Source organism: Cuculus canorus, chromosome 14 (genome assembly GCF_017976375.1).
Source record: "Cuculus canorus isolate bCucCan1 chromosome 14, bCucCan1.pri, whole genome shotgun sequence".
NCBI lineage: Eukaryota > Metazoa > Chordata > Aves > Cuculiformes > Cuculidae > Cuculus > Cuculus canorus.
In genome coordinates this window covers 14,764,092-14,781,101 of record NC_071414.1, presented here as the reverse complement: position 1 = coordinate 14,781,101, position 17,010 = coordinate 14,764,092, and the positions used below count along the sequence as shown (strand labels likewise).

Here is a 17,010-nt window from a genome sequence, read left to right as displayed (position 1 = left end):
CCCTTGCCCTGGGGTGAGTATCCCAGAGCATCATCCTCCTGCAGGGCCCAATCCTGCACACACCTCCCCATCCACAGCACTCACCTGTAAGGATGAGGAGCCAGAGGGATGTCTTCATAGAGGAGCACAGCGTGGTGGGCTCCATGGCTTGGTGGCCAAACCCTGCCAAGAGCAAAGCGGGATGAGAGCAGCACTGCCAGCAAAGGTGGGGTCTCTCAGCCGCGTGGGGCAGGGGGGTCCCCAAGCCCTCACCTGAGCCTGGGGCTCCCTTCTCCACCTTAGAAACCACCCATTTCTTTCTAGTCTTCAGCCTTTCTCTCCTGGCAGGGCACTTGGTTCGCCCTCACTCTGCATCTGCAGGAGGGGGGAGCCGTTTCTAAGGCACCACCCGCTGGTAAATAGGGATTTTGCTGGAGGCTCCAGCAGTTGTGTCAACTCTTGCTCATCTCTGCTCCAAATGCCACTCCCCCGGCTGCAGAGCCCTGCCTTGCTCCCTCCCTCTGCTCTCCCGCTTGCCTTTTTTCTCCTTAGTTTTTGCATCCCTCGGTCCCAGTGAGACAAACTTGCTAGAAAACAGATCCCCCGCCAACCCCCACCACCCCCCATTTTCTGCTCCTTCCAATGAAATAAAACAAACACAAAGAAACTCCACAAAAAACCCTTGAATTTCTTGTATTTAGCTTTTAAAAATACATGTTTTGAGGGACTATTTAAGAAGGCTTTTTTAGTTAAAATCCCTTGTATCCACATTTCTTAAGAAATCTTGTCCACAGAGCTTTTATGGCCCTCCCTGGTGCAAACCGGGAGCGCAGAAGAGACAAAGCCAGAGCTCCCTAAGAGCAGTGGGGTCTGTCCCCCATGCAGTGGGGTGACAGATAAACCCAACACTCCCCACCCCACCCCCCCATCGTGCCTACAGAGATAAAAGAGGGATGAGTATTTCTGAAAAAAAAAACAAAACAAAGAATCTAACAATGGGAAGAGTAAGGGGAAGGGTTTCCTCTATGCTTGGACTAAACTGGGGGTCAGGGGGAATGAGCTCAATACTCCAGAACTTGGGGATGTTCCTGCTCGGAGCTGAACACGGCTCAGCCACGGTGCAACCCAGCATTGAGCTCCTGCCCTGCTGCTGATCCTCCTCCTCCCCTCTCCCTGTGCAAGAAGTGCTTTGAACCTACTCCCAAGGTGGAACCTGAGGAGAAGAAGAGCTGCTTACCAGCACGAGGATGACTAGCAGCAACTTAGACTTGCTGACCCCAGGCATGCATTCTCCCTGAGCAGCTCTGCTGCCTCTTGGCCCTGGAGTGGCCTCTTGGTCTGCTTGATGTTAAGGAGGAAATGGTTTTTAAATGACGTGCGCTTGTCAGATGTTTTTATTATTCTCTTGCTTTGGCTCAACAAAAGTCTGATCTACCAGCAAATTCTTCCAGGTCCCCAGCTTATTCAGCAGCTTCCCTCTCTCCTCTCCAGAAAACCCCTCCGCGACTCCGTCTCTCTTATTCATTTGCCAAAGGGGATGAGAGCAGTTACAGGGAAGAGCTGGGGGTGGGCAGGATGAAAGGGCTGAGGTGAAATTCAGGCTGTAAATGAATGTAACCTTGCTGCATCTACTCTCAGAAAGCACCAGCCTGTAGGAGAGATGAGGAGGATGGACAACCTAATCTCACTGCCCCTCAAGGCACAGCTATGAGAACAATTCACTTTGTTTCCCAATTCTCCTTCACAGAGGTGTGTGATTCATCCATTATTCAATGTCCAAGGTTGTAAGGAAAACTGAGATCCTCTCCTTTCACCCTTCCCTGCATGCACAAGCCAGGCAGTTTCCCCCAGCCCCTCATGTGCCTGTCAGCAGCTGAGGTCTTCCCAAAGTGATGCCCAGCTTTTAGCTGAAAGTCTAGCTTCACGGCTGTTGCTTAGTCGTGGTGAGATCTTGACTTCCTTTGCCCACACAAACAAGTTTCTCACTCCACCAGTGATCACTGCAGGATCAGAAGGGAAAATGACTGCTCTGCCAGAGCCAGATGCGGCTGCATGTTGGTGCTGGGCTAGCACGGGTGTTGCTTCAGTGAGCAGCAAGAGCCCTGCAGCCTCCGCCTGCTGTCTCTGGCCACCTCCACTGTGTTTACAGCTGGCTTTAATAAAGCTGCTGCTTTTGCAGAAAGGCATTTCTCTTGGAGATGCTTCCCAAGCAGAGTGTGAGGGTGGCAACATCTTACGGAGTGGTGATGTCTCCCTTGTTTTTCTGCTCTGGCCAGGGCGGGAGGCATCCTTGGAGATGCTGAGCTCTCCCAGTCCTGCAGGATACACGCGAGCCTGCCTAGCAGGACAAATCCTTCGGTCCTTGTCACAGCAACATGTGGGCTTGTACATTTGGGGACACACAGGCATTTCACAAGGGATGCAAATGCACTCAGCTCACTGCCAGGCTTGAGAGGCTTGTTGTTTCCATCCTCAATCTCAGCTTTTGTTCTCAGCCAGAGCAATAAGATGCACTCCTTGAGTGCCAGACAAGGAGGAGCTGAGGTAGGTGCAGCCCCACTCAGTGATCCAAAAGCAGGCATGCGGGTGTTATTCCACCCAGGGAGTCAAACACAGACACCTCACAATGCTCAGCTCCCTTGGATTGTCTCCTTCCAGCCCTATGGATTAGCAGGGTGCCTTGGACCCCTCAGGCTCCTACATCCTTCCCAAGGTCCAAGACCTGAGCATGACACCACTGGCCTCCACCCATCGTGGCACATGCCTGGAGGCCACGGAAGTCCTTCTGCAGTGCCATCTTCAGAGCCTTTCACTCAGCCCTGCAGCTCTGCAGCAGCCTCACACCTTGCGGCTTCTGAAATGAAGTCCTAGCTCTCCAACCTTGCTTCATACATTTCACCATCCTCTCCTCCCCACCAGTGGGGGTACAGCCCTTCCCTCTGTCTCTCTCCAGCTCTGTGGCGCAAGGGCAAACTGTCCCTGGCTTGCAGGGGCAGCGAGATTTTCTCTGGAGCTGCACTGTTTATTATTCTAAAATAGGAATTTGGCTGGGAGAAAAGCTGGGAGGTCAGCTGGCCGACTGGGAGGCCAGGCTGGCTGGGCGATGCTCAGCCCCGTGTTCAGCCCCACATGCCTGTGGGGTGGCTGCATCTTCCTGGGGGGAGGGCTGGGGTCCCTGGAGTCATGCAGGAGCTCTGCTGAGCACAGCAGGGGAGGACGGCTCCCTGCCAGCCTGCACTTTGCATCTCTGCTCGCCTCTGCCCTGCTGCTCAGCACGGCTGGCAGCTGGGCACTGAGGGATCGAGAGTGTCTGGAAGGGTTTTGAGTCCAAACAAGACAGACACAAGCGACTGTCCCTGTCCACTGACACAGCCACATTGTCTATCCTTATCTCTTCCCTGTAATCACATCAGCTTGGCCAGTGCGCTGCACGCGCGGCCGCAGGAATGCTCCCAGCGGCTGCTCCTCCTCCGGATGCCAAGAGTGGTGTGGAGCATTTGCAGGCGAGACAAGGAGAGCTGTCCCAGCTCCAGGGCTGTTGAGTGCCCCAGCTGCGGGGCTGTCCGGTTTCCCAGCCCACTGCTGAAAGGAAAGCGTCCCATAGCCAGACACCGTAGGGGCTGGCAGAGCGCCCGCTGAAAGTCTGTTTCAGCATCCCTGTTTGAGCCTCATGCTTTTGCAGCATGTCGCATGGGACAATGGGACCTCCAAGGGCCCACCGGGGTCCCTAAGCAGCAGCGGTGCTGTGCAGAGCACACCCTAATATCTGACAGCCCGCAGAGCTGTGCGCTTCCAGACAGGACATAGCTGAGAGGGCCAGAGCAAAGAAATCAGATGCCCTGGACAAGGCCACACAGAAAGACCATGGCTGTGCCAGGACCAGGATTCAAGTCTCATGATTCCCCACCTCATGATTCCACAGCTTTTCCAGAGCAGCCTGCTCCCGTTTCTCCTGCATCCCAAATCTGACGACAGCTGAGCTTTCTCCTCTGCCTCCTTTCCTACTCCCTTGCTTGCTGCCACGAGCAGTGGCCGGGGGCTGATGCCTCTGTGGCTGATGAGCTGCAGCAGGACCAGGGCTATGCCCAGGGTTTTGGATACGAGGGAGAGCTGTATCCAGCCTTTTCTAAGGATAGGCCCACATTTATTTAGGGAGGACCATTTCTTAATCTATCTCTGCCACTCCTCTCACCTCACAGTGTCTTGCTAAGAGCTCAAGAATCTTATTGATTTATTACTGTTCCCAGACTCCAGACCTATCTCTTGTTTAAGGATGTCAGCAAGCCAAAGATGCTCTTGCTAGTGCCCAAAATATGTTGTGTGGACTCAGTCTTGACTATTCTTGGGTAATGAGGAAAGAATTTCCTTTGACTTTGCTTGGCGTGCTCTACCACACCTCCGAGCTCTCTTCTCTCCCTACGTGCTCTCAGCATCTGCATGGTGCAGTGCTCTTCAGCTAGAGGATCTAAAACATCTCAGCACGCATGGAGGCCACTGCTAGCACGAGCATCGCATGGCACTGCCCATCACCAAGCACAGATCATGTGGAGCAGGGCCATTTCGAGCCCGGCAAACGTCTTAAACCATGAGAGAGCTACATGGATAGGCATCCACACCTAGGAGACCTTCCTGACCCTGAGTGTACTTCTCACCTCTCCTCCACAACCATTAATGACCTGTGAATAACCGTTATGGGGGTCTTAAAAGCACCCTGAAAGCTGTGGGAGCTGGGAACCATCCTGTGAAGCTGCACTGGGAAGAGGATGGCTCAACAGCCAGGGAGAGGGAGAGCAGCTGCCGTTGCCCTGGTAGTCACCTACAGATCATCAATTACCAGCAAGCAGATGTGCTGTCTGCTGGAAATGGGGGTGCACAGCCCCTTTTCAGCAAATCCCATTGGCATTTCCAGGGGCAACTCATGCACCTATTGCCCTGGGTTGCCCCCAAGCTGCTCCCCCCTCGCCCAAGCCTCCCTGCTCTGGTGATGCTGGGCAGAGGTGCTGGCCAGAAGTGCAGGCTCTGAAGGCATCTTGGCTGGCGTCAGCACAACCATGGCAGAGGAAGGAGCAGAGGAGTGAAGCCAGGCCTCTCACATAGCTGCCTGTCCTTTCTCTTCCTTTGGCTTTCTATTTCTAGCCCCTTTTCTTGCCGGGCTGTGCTTCCAGGCACTCCCACAATGCTTGCCGGCCCCACTGTCCTGCCAAGCAGGCGAGGGACATCTGGTGCAGATTAGCGGGAAGTAAAATACACTTTATTTCTTCTTTGTCTGAGCGTATCTGAGTCATTAAGTGAGATCATGAGTGCCCGTATGCAATAAAAGAAGCCCGATATGCATCCCATGTTCAATGCCCCTCTTGGCCAGGGAGTGAGGGCTTCTCCTGGTTGGGGTGGAACTGTCCCCTGCTTTTGAAGGCAAGGACCTCCCCAAACAAAGGTTGGCGATTCCTGAAACTCAAGCCCTGCTTGTTCAGCAGCAAAACTCCTTGGCTTGTCCTGTTTTCCTCTGCCACCCTCCCCCTAGCCTCTGCGACTGCTTCTTTCCCACCCTTTAATCTAAATAAAACTGAGCATGTTTTTTTTTTTTCCTTGGCTGGAACCATCCGGAGTTGCAACATCTCTCCTCTGGGGTCCCTCAGCTCCCATGACACCGCGTTTACTCACAGGCCAGATTATCATCACAGAACCCTTTTTCTTTTTCCCAGCACATGGCTAGAATTAGGCAGGGCACACACATGCCGAGCCTGTCCTCCCAAGGCCCATAAACAGCTGCTGATAAAACACAGAGGTAGGAAATCTGAAACCAGGCTGAGGAGCAGAGGGGCTGGGGAGTCCCTAGGGTCCCACAGGCCATCCCTGTCCAAGGGATGAATGCCTGGGGACGAAACCTTCCTTGCCCTGCTGCCTGCAGCACCAAGGGGGTCCTGAGGATTTCCCCAGGCACTGGTGAGACCAAGGGATGCTGAGAGTCCCGGATGCCCTTTTGCAACATGATTGGGTTTGAGTTTTTAATCACACAGAGGTGAGATTTTGCAAGCACTCAAAGGCAGCGTCGCAAATGCCTGAGGCCTTTCAGCGGTTTTGCCAGAGCTCCTTGGTCTGTGAATAGGTGATTAAAAACCACAGTGACCGATCGCTGGTGTGGATCAAGCTCTCTAGGAGATGGTTAAAGCAGGGGTAGGTGCCACCCCTGGAGCAGTGCAAACTCGGAGCCACTACACCCACAAGAAAGCTGCGTAGGTAATTTTTATAAAGGCATGTAGTGATAGGACGAGGGGGAATGGCTTGAAATTGGAGATGGGAAGATTTAGACTAGACACAAGGAGGAATTTCTTCACCGTGAGAGCGGTGAGGCACTGGCACAGGTTGCCCAGGGATGCTGTGGCTGCCCCATCCCTGGAAGTGTTCAAGGCCAGGTTGGATGAGGCCTGGGGCACCATCATCCAGTGGGAGATGTCCCTGCCAACGGCATGGGGGTTGGAACTAGATGATCTTTAAGGTCCTTACTAACTCAAACCATTCTATGATTCTATGCCCACACACGAGGACAGGCCTCCTGGCTGCCTCTGCTGCAGAAAGCAGGGCTGACGTGTCCAGATCCCCTGCCCAGGACCCCAGACCCTGGTCTCCAGCTTTGGTGGCCCCTGCAGAAAGTGATTGTGTGGGTGTAGTGATGCTGATCCCACAGCAGATGACAGGACACAAACTGGCACAGCCAGCCTTCTCTGGGCCAGCCACAGGCTATCACGGGCTTTGAGAGCATCTGCCAGAAAGTCGAAGATGAGGACTGTGACTCCAAAGCAAGAGAGGGAGGATGCTAGGGAGGATGATGAGTCCACGCTGAGCCCCAGCGGCATGATTCAGCAGCCCTGGGGTCAGCCATGTGAGGAATGGGGTGGGAAGGCGAGCTGCACGCAGCCCCGTTTTGGCTGCAGCCATCGTCCCTCTCCAAGCACATCAACACGCTGCAACATCCACGCTCCCAGCAAACATCCAGCCGTGGGCTGTCTGCAACGCATCGCTGCGAGGGCCTGGCACTAGGGGACGTGGGACCACGGCGAGCCCTGCTCTCTCACTCCTAATTCCTCCCACTTTCCCGCTCTGTTCTAAGCCCATGGGAGATGGAAGAAAAGAGTGACCTATTTAGTGCAAGTTCAAAATAAAACGAAACATCTGTTTGGAGAGATGCCAGCATTATAAATAATCCCCCAGCCCCGAGTGTTGGTATTCAAGGCCCTCGAGGCTGCGCATGCTCCCCCGCTTCCGCTCTTGGAGGAAAGGCCGGGTCCCGGGGGTGGCAGGGCTGCTCCCCAGAGCCTGCGAGCTTGGCCCGGGTTGTGGGAAAACCCTGGGCGAGGACCAGGGCTCACTTGGGGCTGGGGAAGGAGGGATAGGGGTGTTAGGAGGAACGGCTGCCACATGCCGGGCAAGGTGGCTGCAGGGTCTGGCTGTCTCTTGCTGCATACCCCATGCCTCACTCCGGCCAAATTCCATGCCCTTTGATCTCTCTAGGGCAGCCAGCGGGTGCCAAGGACGTGGAGATGCTGGGGATGGCCTATGGTGGGGATAGGGATGGCCCATGGTGCTGCTGAGGGTTGGTTGGCATGAGGACAGCTCTCCTGCCTTCCTCTGCTGCAGAAAGCAGTGTTGACATGACCAGACCCCCTGCCCAGGACCCCAGACCCTGGTCTCCAACTTTCGTGGCCCCCAGAGAAGGATGTTTACACAAGGCACAGAGAACATCTGCTCAGCTTTGGAGCTCACCCTTCAGTGTGACGACCCCCAAGGGGGCACAAATGTGCCCCTTGGGAGTCTTTTACCATTTCCCAGTGCCCTTGTCCTGCAGGATGCTCTAAAGGATGCAGCAGAGATCCTCTGGGACTTTCCATGATGTCCCTCAGCTTCTCTATTACCCCCTTGACAGCAAAGACTCTTCAGGGAGAACACACCACATCGCTTCATGAGCACAGGAGTGATGGCAGTTATGAATACAGCTGCTGTACACCCAGACCATAGCCAGTACCCATGCAGCTCCCTGCATCTCTTCATCACTGGCCCCAGGAAAAGGCAGTTCCAAACGCAAAGCTTCAGGGCTGGCTGGTTGCAATGGCTCAAAGAACTCTCTGGCCCTTCCACCCTCAAACTGGAATATCTCGGGACTCCAGCTCCCGAGCATGTGGAGCTGGATGGGGCTTACCTCTCCGAGCGGAGCCCATCTGCTTGCTTGATGCTTTTCCCCACCACCGGTGGAGTGGAGAGGAGGAGACATAGCAGCAAGGGTCGGGCAACACGCTGGCTACTCTTCCCACACCCTGGGACCTCCAGGACTTTCCTGGCTGTCGTGCCACGGCTGCCAGAGACCTGTGAGTGCCTTCCCACAGAGATTCAAGGGAAGAATTCTGCTAAGGTATGTGCAAGAGGGAAAACAGTCCCTAATACATCGGCATCTTCATTACCCTCTCATGGTCTATCTTCCAGGGTGGCTGCTATGGTGGGGTCAGGGCTGGAGCCAAAGGTCCCAGATGGTTCTAATTAACCACTAATCATCAGCTGCAAAAGGAGGATGATGGAGGCAGGAGGAGGAATAGACCTATCTTCCTCTCCTCTTTACCCTAGCAGGATGCAGGGGTTTTGCAAAGATGTGGGACCAGTCAGTGTTGTGGGGTCTCCAGCTCCACGTCCCGGCAAAGGATAGGCAACCTGATCCTCTGAAAATTACCTCGAGACACACATGTGCTGGGGAGGAGGAGATAATCTGTGTGGATGCATTGGTTCTTCTCAGCTGCCTGCAAGGGATCCGAGCTTAATTGCTTTGTTCTGGGGCTTTAGGCTCTCGTGGCTGGGATTAGGTGCTCACCAGCTCTGTGGTCAGGACATCATTTTCCCATCTGTGGGACCAGGAGAGAAACCTGGCACTGTGGCCAGGGTGGGAGAGGACAGGGCCAGGCAGTGCTGGGATGCGAAGGGCAGAGGCTGTTTTCAGAGGAGGGCTGTGTGCGATTTGGCTCTGCCTCTTCTGAGAGGCAGCAAAATGCAGCTGCTTGTGCCCCTCTTGGAGCCAGGGGCTGATCCTGCCCTGTCCTCTGTAAGCCCACCTGTGGGACAGGAGGACGAGGGTGGTGGCACCCAGTGCCAGATGAACTGCAGGGCTGAGAACAGCCACCCTCACCCCATGCACCCCTTTCTCCCTGCTGGCAAGCTTGCGTCAGACCCCCACCAGGCGATTGCCCACAATGAAGGTCTGGCCCTCACCTCCTCTCCTTCTGACAGCAGGGCCTGGAGCAGGGGGTGCAGGAAGCCAACACCCCTGTGCAAGGGATGCTTTCCTCTTGGATAACCTCTTCCTATGTGCTCTAGCCAGGAAGCATGAGCCATGCTTGCCAGCCTGCGCGTGGGGTCCTTTAAAACCTCCAGGGTTGCCTCTTCGCTCAGTCACGGAGCAGAAAACAGCTTCCTTCTGCAGTCATGCTCTGCAAAGAGCCCCTGCCCCTCAAGCCCCACAGATCCTCCAGAGGAGAAGCCGAGGCAGGACTTGGCACTGTCAGCATCCCCTGCCCTCGCCTCAGTGCAGCTTTAAAATGGACACCGAGTCCTGCTCCCTGCACCAGGAATTTGCCTCCTTGAATGAGACCATATTCTCCCAACCAGCTCCCAGGCCGGAGAGGGAAACTTGGCAGCTGCCTGTGGGGTGAGAGGAGGGGACCCTTCTCACGATGCTGGCAGCGCTCAGCCCCGAGAAAGCGGGGTTTCTGTTCTGCAACCATTTGCTCAGCGAAGGCTGAAACCGAGGTGACTTCCAGTTTGCGAGTGGAGAATGCGCTCTCAGAGAGCGGGGCTCGAAATGGGGTATTTTCTGCTGGCCCCGGTTCAGACAAACCCACAAGCAAACATATTTTTTGTATAAATAAGACAGTGTGTCTCGCCAGTTAAAGCAATTCAAACATGAATGTAGCAATTTAATTGGTGCCAATTGCTGTGTCTCAGTAGCATTAAGATTTCAGTCACAGACTCTTGAGCGTGGTAGACGGGCCAGAAGTGGGAAGGCAGGAGGACCAGCAGAATGGGGCCTCGCACCGAGGGGCAAGCTTCACTGCTCGCCCATCTCCTGCCTGCTTTGGGAGCCTTGTGCCCGAGCAGCCCTGGTGATGCCCATGGGGATGTGCTGAAAAGTCCCCTTCTGGACTTCCCCTAAGGTACCTCCTACTCCATCTGTCTCTTGGTTTGCAGCACGGGGTCTCACAACCAGTGCAGTGCCCTGGTTATATTCCCACACCCTCCAATCCTTTCCTGATCCTGTTCCTGCACCTCAAAACCTTCTGCAAGTCCCATTGCATAACAGCCCTCGCTGAGCCCAGTGCTGAGGGTAGGATGGGTGCCAGCAGGCACCTGGACAGAGGAGGTGCCCCAGCAGACATGGCTCGAGGAGGACAAGTCCTCCCCTGGATGCAGGACATACACCATTTGCACTACACCAAACTGGTTTTCCTGGCAGCAACCTTTCTGTGGGAGCTTTTGGGAGATCCCTGCTCCCTGCACGGGCCCTCCACACCATGCTCCTCTGGCCCTGCAGGTTGGCGGTTGTAGAAGAAAGGTACAAGCAGATCAGGACATGACCCAACCTGTGTTCCAAGTGTGCACCCAGGGATGAGGAAAATCCAGGAGCAGAGCATCACTGTACATCTGCTACCAGCCTGGGAGGGTGATGGACCTGTGGGACCACCTTGCTGAGCAGATGACCCATCCTGGTACCCCTTTGCACACCCCTGACATGTGTCCCTGTCCTGGCCAGATCTGTTCCATGTCCCCCATGGTGCCAGAAAAGCACTGCACTTCCAGGAAGAGGCATTCCAGCAGGAGCGGAGCAGGGCAGAGGTGCGCTTGCCTTGGGGAGCCTAATTAGGCAACCAGGGAGAGAAGGAGGGGAAACAGCCACCCCTAAAACAAGCCTTGTTACGTCCAATTTGCCTGGTGGAGCGGAAGGAGCCTCCTGGAGCCACTCCAGCCTCTCAGGAAACAATACCCAGTCTATACCCTCCCCTCGCAGCTCCTCTCCAGGGGATTTCTTTCCCTTGGTTAAAGTACAAACAAACAAACCCTACGAAGTGTTTGGCCCGGATCCTCCCTCACAGCGATAGGTTGTGCTCAGCCAGCCCCCAGCCCGCGCAGCTCCCTCCAGCTCTGGGCCAAAGGCAGCCCTCACTGCTAGCACAGACTGCTACGCTCCCCTGGGATTCGGCCACCATGCAGCTCCTCTGCTCCCTGCCCTTTGCTGCTGCATCCCAGGAACACAATTGGCCACGGCCCGACCCTATGAACACAATCGTGGTCCCCTTCCACTTTAGCATGGCATAAGTCACAGGGGCCAGAGGAACCTTGGGGACCACCTGGCCCAACGTGGGGCTGGGTGCAGAAGTCCTTGCCTGGACCCTTCGGCAGCACCAGTCACACCTGTCCATCATTTGGGTGATGCCATGGCCGGCCACCACGGTCTCTTCTTGCACAGCATCGCTCTCACAGCTAGAAACCATTTCCTGACCTCAGCCTCTGCTGCTCACCAAGACAATTTCATCTTGCCCTAGTCTTGGAGAAGATCTCAGTGCTTTCCTCTGCCTAAGAGTGTTGTTCTGACAACGTTAGGAATTCTGTCACAGACCCATCAAAAATGAGTCTGAAAGAGATCATGGGCATCATTGCCCTGCTGGAGTGCCCACATCTCCCCAGCCAGATGTTTGTCCAACACGTCCTTTGAAACCTGCAGGGCTGAAGGCTTAAACTTACAGATGTTTCCCCTAAAAGCTTTTTTTTTTTTTTTCTCTCTTTGGAGTGACGTTTCCTGTGCATGAAGACTGGCATGAAGACTGTGTGCTACCTCTTCCCAACACTCAGTGACCAGCTAACCCAAACAACACATCTCCCAGTCCTCTGCAACCCCTTCTGGGCTTCTGACTATCTCCCATGCTCGCCTCAATTCTTTCCACTCCACATTCATCTCTGCTGAAGTGCTGTCTGGGGAGGACCTACTCCCTCCACCCCGTGTTCTCAGTCTGTCTCCAGCACACCCCACAGGAAGAGCTGTGGGTGTACCCGCACCACACCGCGATTTGGTTTGTGTCCATTGTAGCCCCCTGAGATCCTTTCCCACTTTACAATCTGCCTGCCCTGTTGGCTCCCAAGATCCTGCACAGCCACGTACTATTTCCTTCCTAATCGCAGTATGCTTCGCATCTTGCTGTTGCCCAGTCAACACCAGACTCTTCCTGGAGCCCATGGGATCCTCCTGTGCTCCGATCTGCCCACATACCAGCTGCCCACCCAGCTTGGTGCCAGCCAAGAGTTTGGTATGTGCAGTTATCTCTTACCCAGACAGATGTAGAGATTTTGGAGGACCAAGCCCAGGCCAGAGCCCTGCAGGACCCTACTAGAAATGCCCAGATCTTTGGACAACCAGCTACAGCTAACTTCTCCCTGATGGACAGCCAGCTATGGCTAACTTGTCCCTAACTGCAGCACTACAGTTCGCTGTGCTCGTGTTCAGACTGTGCTCCCCATTGAGACAAGGGGCACCCTGAACCCTCAGCCCTGTGTGGGGATGCAGAACATAAGCTCAGGGCTGATAATGAGGCAGCTGCGGTGCTTCTTCTTGCACCTTCAATGAGGACCTTCCATGCTGATGAGCTGGAGGAAGGGACAGCCAGTTTTAAGGAGACAAAAAAGCCCTTTGCCTGCTACAGATGGGTTGCTGTGACCTGATGCTTCTCCAAAACACCAACCCCTCTTGATGCACTGACTGACTCAGGAGTGTTTCCTGGACCCAGGGGCATTGGTTGGGTTTGGCGACTGCCACTGGGTCCACAGCACTCCTGAACCTGAGTGGCATCAATGTCAAGGAGTGACTTCAGTCCTCGTATCAGACCATGCCTAGAGCTGGCTGCCAACTGGGGCATCTACCTAGTATCTCCCCCCCGAGCCAGCCCGACACATGCCCTCCAACAGGCAGAGCCTCGTCTTTGCCACAGGCTCTGGCTGTCTGCATCAAATGTGCCCCTTTCTAGAGAGCATGGGATTGTTCTGCAGCAGGTTGAGGGGAAAATGACCCTTCAACCAAATCCTCAATGGCACCTGAGGAGCACTGGGATGTCCACCACCTCCAGTGCGAGGTTTCCTGGCCAGAGGGCTGAAGCAGAGCGGGAGAGTGAGCCGATACCCAGATGGGCAGCGCAAGGGCTTACCTTGGGCAGGGTCCCACCGGCGAGTGCCTGAGCCGTACGTCCCACAAGTGCTGGCTGCCCCGAAATTCCTTCCTTTCCTCCTCTGCACTCTTTATCTGCTGCCTGCTGAGGCTGTCCCTGCCCTCCCAGCCTTCCCCAGCTGGCAAAGCTTTTCCACTTAAAGGAGAAAGAAAGGGTAGGGAAGAAATGAAGTGCAGGGGAGGAGGGGAAAAAAAAAAAATCAAATCGAATCAAAAGGAGAGGCAAGGCTGTGCCAGGGCTGGGCTGCAGCCAAGCCCTCGCTCTGCTCCTCTACTGCATCCCAGCAGTGCTCTGGGCAGCCCCCAGTCCACCTGGGAGGGGGTCTGGCCACCTCAAGCCCCAGCTTGGAGCAAAGCCCCGGGCTGAGGGATGTGCACGCGTGTGTGTGCGCGTGTATAAATAAAAGAGACCTCAGGAGGAGGAGAAGGGGGGAGGCTGCCTCGCCAATGAGGAGCGGAGTCCCTCCGACTTCCTCCCTCCACCCTCTGTGGGGACCCTCTGCAGAGCAAAACTTCAGATTAAAGCCCGGTAGATGAGTGTGATGGGGGAAAAAAGAATCAAAAAGAGAAGGAGAAGCCAAAGAGGCTGCAAGGAGAGGAGGGTTTCACTGCAGGCTGCTGCTGAAGGGGAGCAGTGAGGGCCCTGCTAACGGGAAACAAAAGGGATCTGGATCAACCCAGCTCTCGCCTCCTTAAACCAGAGGGAAGGAGCTGCTCTCTCCCTGTGTCTGCTTTCAATTCTGGCCTTTTTCCCTGTTTTCTTTTTCTTTCCTTTTTTTCTTTTTCCCCTCAAGCCCCCCTTCCCGTTTTCTTTCTTTTTCTTTTTTTTTTTTTTTCTCTTTCTCAGGATATGAGGGGATGTTTAGAAAATCCACTGCCCACGCCAGCAGCTGACTCATGTTTTTATTAAAGAGGGCCTGTACTGAGCTGACTCCGCGTATTCCCCCCGGACGCCTCCCTGGGCAATGCCGAGCCAACACTGCGCCTCCTGCCCCGCTGACCTGTGGCAGCTCGGGGACCGCCAACGCACCCTCCCGGACCTTTTCTTTTTGCAAAGGGGAATAAAAGCTCTTGTGCAACTGGGATGCTGCGTCAGAGGGTGGGTTTAGCTGGGGACTCGGGGCTGTTCGGGCTGCTGAGGGTCATGAAGCTGGGAGAGGTGGCGGGAGCTCTCTTTTCCATCATCTCAGATGTCCTGCACCCCTCTGCCCTGCGGGGTGGAATCCAGTTCATGGACCTGCTCTAAATCCTTGTCATACCTCGATGAGTTCAAATAAAGTTTCTGAGAAACTCTCAATAGGCAAAACGTTATTGTTTGTCCACAAGGGGATTTTTTTTGCAGTTAGTTTCCGCACTTCAGCAAGGTGTGGAAGCTCTTTGGATCAAAACTCCCTTTTGACCCATCGGTTCTTGCCAACCTTTCCATCTTGAAGACGTGCTTTTGTCTGATTCAAACAAGAAAAACTGCAAAAACCCACTGGCTATTCTGAAAAAGGAGACTGCCCTGGCAAGATACTTTTCTGTCTTTCTTTTTTAATTTTCCAAGAATGAAAAAGCCCTTCCTATAAAGATGACACCGCTGAAATCTGTGTTCCTGGCTTGTTTGCAAGGCAGACTCATCACCTCACTAACGAACACCTGCACAATGGACATGGATAATGATTCGCTGCCTGGATAAGCCCAGGAGATTGCTGCTTATCACCTTTATCTTGGTGTTTTCTTTGCACCAATGAAAACCCAGAGGGAAAGGTCTTCGTTCTGTGCAGTGGAAGTTATGGGGGGTAAGGAGAGATGGGCTATGGCAATCCTGGTTCTCTGCAGGTGCAGAGCTGGCACTTTGCACTAGAGTTGTGTGCGTGGCAGGGTCTGGCAGTGGGCAGGTACAGCCACAGAGGAGATGCAGGTCTGACTGAGCTGGAGAGGCTGGAGAAAGGAAGGGTGCCGGGGAGGCAGCCCCCCAGGAGCTGGAGAGGCTCTTCCATTGGGCTGTGATAGCTGGGGGAGAGCCCAATGCTCCTCTGTGCCGGGCTGGCTAGGATCCCTGATTCCAGATGTGGTGGTGGCCACATGCTGGGGGGCCCCGGTGGCTTCCCCAGAGCCGAGATGGTCCATTGTGCAGAAGAGAAGCTGGCGAGCATGAGAGCAGCTCATATGGCGGACAGGCAACAGAAGGGATGTGCTGTGCACATGGGTCTTCCCAACACTTCCCAAGGGATATAAATGTGTCTGAAAGGTCCCTGTGTGGGGACGCGAGCTGCTGGGAATAGCTTAGCAGAACCATTTCCCGGCAGTATCCCCCACCCCCCACTCCAGGACAGCATCACTGCTCCCAATACAGCAGGAGAGGGAGAACCTCACTGGTGCAATCCTGCTGGGCTCATTGATCCACGGACAGGTTCCTGGGTGCCAGTGCTTTCCCAAGGCCCATTACAGCCAGCATGCTGCCCTTGGATGCCCATGTCCATGCTGTATGTCCAACCACACAAGCAGGCTCGGAGTTGGGGATCAACTGGGAGCCCATGGCCACGCATCCTGGGGTGAGCAGGGGTGGAAAATCTGTCATGGAGGGCAGAACATCCTCATCCCGAGCAGGGATATATTCCCCCCTGCCTCCTCACTCCAAACAGATGACATTGATACCCAGTCCTCGGCTGAGAGCAGGAACAACCTGGGCAAACAAACCCCTCTTGCAGAAAATGTCTGCAAAGGCCAGGGTTCTATACTTTGGGACTCTGGGAGAGCCCTGGAGATGCTACAGCATCTCGACAAGCACACAGCGGTCTGTGCTGTATGTCCCCAAGGAGCATCCAGGGCTGTGCACTTTGTTTAGGAACAGCACATCAGGGTTACAGCAGTTCCTGGGAAAGGCCAGCTCAGAGGAAGCACTGAAGCCGGAGGGACTCGCTTGTGCGAGTGCGTGGGCGGAGGGGAGCAGCTCAGCTACCTCTGCCTCATCCCCTCTTCATTGCTCACCTCTATTTTTAGTGCCTGCACCCCCCATTTGTGGCACTTGCAGGACTTAGTGATTCCCCCAGGACTGGGACAGCTGCGGTGTGGGCTGCCAGAGCCACTCTCAGCTGAGATTTCTAGCCCCAATAAGCATCACCAGGTGCTAGCGGGCACTTAGGGTCATGTAGTGCAGCCTTTCTGGTGGTGACAGCAGCCACGGAGACAAGGACGCTCCAGGGCATTTGTGCCATTCAGTCATCACCTGGAAAAAATAGCCTTTCAGCTTCCTGTGCCATCCCAGGCAGATCTGGGCCCATAGGGAAAAGCCCATATCCTGCATCCAGTGTGGAGAAGAGGCACCAAGAGCCAGGTGATCCAACGGGATGGTGGGAATGGCCGTGCTAAGGCCAGCAATAAGTATTGTGTACCAGCAGGTGAGAGACAGGTAGGAAAGGAGAGGCAGGTAGGAAAGAAGAAGCAAATGTTGGCATTTCCCATTTCTCTGAAGGTTTATCAAGGGCCAGATTTGGCAATGGCTTTGGTTCCTCTGCACCTCTATCAATTCCAAGTCAGCCCAGGAATTTCAGCTTTGCTCTGATGTGGTGTCAAGCCGCAGACCACAAGAGGGGAGCTGCGGGTGCCAGGGAGCACAGCACCACATCTGGGCAACCCATCCAGCCCGGCAGCTGCCAGCACTACTGGATCCAACTCTTTGGGCCCTGGGGAAAGCTGAACAGAGGCTTCATCCTACCCCTTCCAGAGCTGTGCCCTGTCCTCTGGAAGAACCACTGCCCTGTACATTGTTTTTCTTTGCCAGGGTGATCGGTGACAGCAGT

At 54.8% G+C, this 17,010-nt stretch overlaps 1 protein-coding gene across 2 annotated transcripts in view; it reads right to left on the bottom strand.

Moving 5' to 3' along the window:
- The window catches only part of PDGFRB (platelet derived growth factor receptor beta), a 31,768-nt gene extending 18,097 nt beyond the window's left edge, over window positions 1–13,671 (bottom strand). Inside the window, exons 1-2 of one of the 2 annotated variants that reach the window (XM_054079512.1) lie at window positions 13,206–13,671; window positions 85–162 (exon numbers count right to left, since the gene is read on the bottom strand). In XM_054079512.1, coding sequence (XP_053935487.1) covers window positions 85–145 — 61 coding nt within the window. In that variant the 5' untranslated portion in view covers window positions 146–162; window positions 13,206–13,671. Of the gene's footprint in view, window positions 1–84; window positions 163–1,216; window positions 1,338–13,205 lie in introns of those variants that run through there. The other variant, XM_054079513.1, reaches the window with a different exon arrangement.
- Between the last annotated feature and the right edge of the window lie 3,339 nt (window positions 13,672–17,010).